The 1745-nt window shown below is 33.3% G+C and overlaps 1 protein-coding gene across 1 annotated transcript; it reads left to right on the top strand.

Annotated features, from left to right (window-relative positions):
- The first annotated feature begins 6 nt into the window (after positions 1 to 6).
- On the top strand, positions 7 to 1718 carry LOC109592268 (uncharacterized). Its single transcript, XM_020007761.1, has 4 exons — positions 7 to 44; positions 474 to 539; positions 885 to 1600; positions 1651 to 1718. Exons 1-4 carry the CDS (start codon positions 14 to 16, stop codon positions 1705 to 1707), a joined length of 870 nt encoding a protein of 289 aa, XP_019863320.1. The 5' UTR covers positions 7 to 13; the 3' UTR covers positions 1708 to 1718.
- Positions 1719 to 1745: the final 27 nt, after the last annotated feature.

Raw genomic sequence — 1745 nt, 5'->3', positions numbered from 1 at the left:
TCCTCTACCAGCTATGCCACCTGCAGGATCAACTAGTTCAAAAGGTACATATATTAGTTGAGTGTTGTCATCTATAGTATCGCTGTCAGTGTATCAGTATCTATGATAATACATTATGTGCTAGTGTAGGTTAGCTTAATTATCTCCTTTTTTGGTATTGAGCTAATTACTTGCATAGTTGAAGTCACACTACTGATATATAGTACATGAATATCATTATCAAGCAATGAATATCATTACATATACAGCCGCAAATATATCCCAGCATACAGTATAATAGCATAAAAGTTTGATGGCAGATATATTTATAAAAATGCAAAATTAGATTTTTTTTTTTGTAAAATAAATTTTGTAGCATTTGCACACCTACAAAAATATGCACATCATTCGTTTGTAAAAAAACAAAATCCACATGCAAATGTAAATGCAATTTTATAGCTTCAGATATTTCATTCTATTTTCTATTTTTTCAGAAAAGAGTGTCACTCCAGAAACAGATGAAGTAGCTATGTCACCAGCAAGCACTGACAGAACAACAGGTATTTAGAAAAAAAACTAAAGCGGTGCAACCTAGTGTTACTACCGTATAGCGCTTTATTTTCGAGGAGCTAAACTTTTGCTATTTTCGCGGTTAGCATGAAACCGCGAAATTAAAGATCCGCTAAAATTTCAATTGCCATTAAAGGTGTGGCACTAACATTGCAAATCTGCAAAAATTATTTCCACGAAAAATTGATTTGTATGAATCCACGAAATTTTAGCTCCACAAAATTAAAGTGCTATACGGTATATCCCTATATTGAACACAGATTACAGACACTGTATGCTTACATTTAAACTCTATGGGCTTTAGGGTAGTAAAAATAATTATTTGTACATTTTAGGCACTAATGGTCTTTCTTGGAAGGATTTTGACTTAGCAAGCAAACTGCATGATCTGCGAGATGAATTTCTTGAGGCGATTAGAATAACAAAAAATTCCTTCAAATCAAATGATCTTTCCAAAATCATTGACTACCTCAATACACACGCATTGTCATTACTTGGTCCTAAAAAGGGACAGCAAACAACTGCTCAAGCAGTTAGAGAAGAGTTCAAAGATATTGGAACAATATCAAAATTATTTACTTTGTTACAAGACAAGTATGTGTCATGGTTCAACTATAAACTTATGATAAAACTTGTTGGAGTATTCCTACCTAAAAATCGTTTGCTAAAAAGAACTTGGACGTCATATGAAGAAAAGTTAAAGGATTATTTTATAAACAGTGGTGGACTATTGAAAGATGCTGATGCTGTAGAGTTTGGTGTAAAAGGTGTTCCTCCTGGTACACGAGTAATGATTGCTAAAGTTGACAGAGATGACTACACACTGGATGACCTATTCTTCTTTCGTAGAGCAATACCAAAAGGTTTAGATATTCCTGAATATGATCTTCACTTCAGATCTGTCCACCTGAGTTCTCTCTGTTTGGGTTACCTCATTCCTGAGTATCTTTATTCTTTATTATTTCCTCTAACTACAAAGCTACAGCAACAGTTAGCTAGTATTGGTATCACTGAACTAACATGTGGTGAAAATAAATATGATCTAAGAGAGGTTTGTGATTATTGTGTTGATAATTTAATCGTATTATTATCAATTTACAGTTCTCAATAGAAGAGGTTAAGCACTCATCCACTGATATTGGTAAGTACATGAACTGACCTTTAGTCAATCCCTCCATACATAACTTGTATTACTA

The sequence above is a fragment of the Amphimedon queenslandica genome, unplaced genomic scaffold (genome assembly GCF_000090795.2).
Source record: "Amphimedon queenslandica unplaced genomic scaffold, v1.1 AMPQUscaffold_5790_Cont22248, whole genome shotgun sequence".
NCBI lineage: Eukaryota > Metazoa > Porifera > Demospongiae > Haplosclerida > Niphatidae > Amphimedon > Amphimedon queenslandica.
The sequence above is the reverse complement of the archived record's forward strand: the minus strand, read 5'-3'. Positions and strand labels throughout refer to the sequence as shown.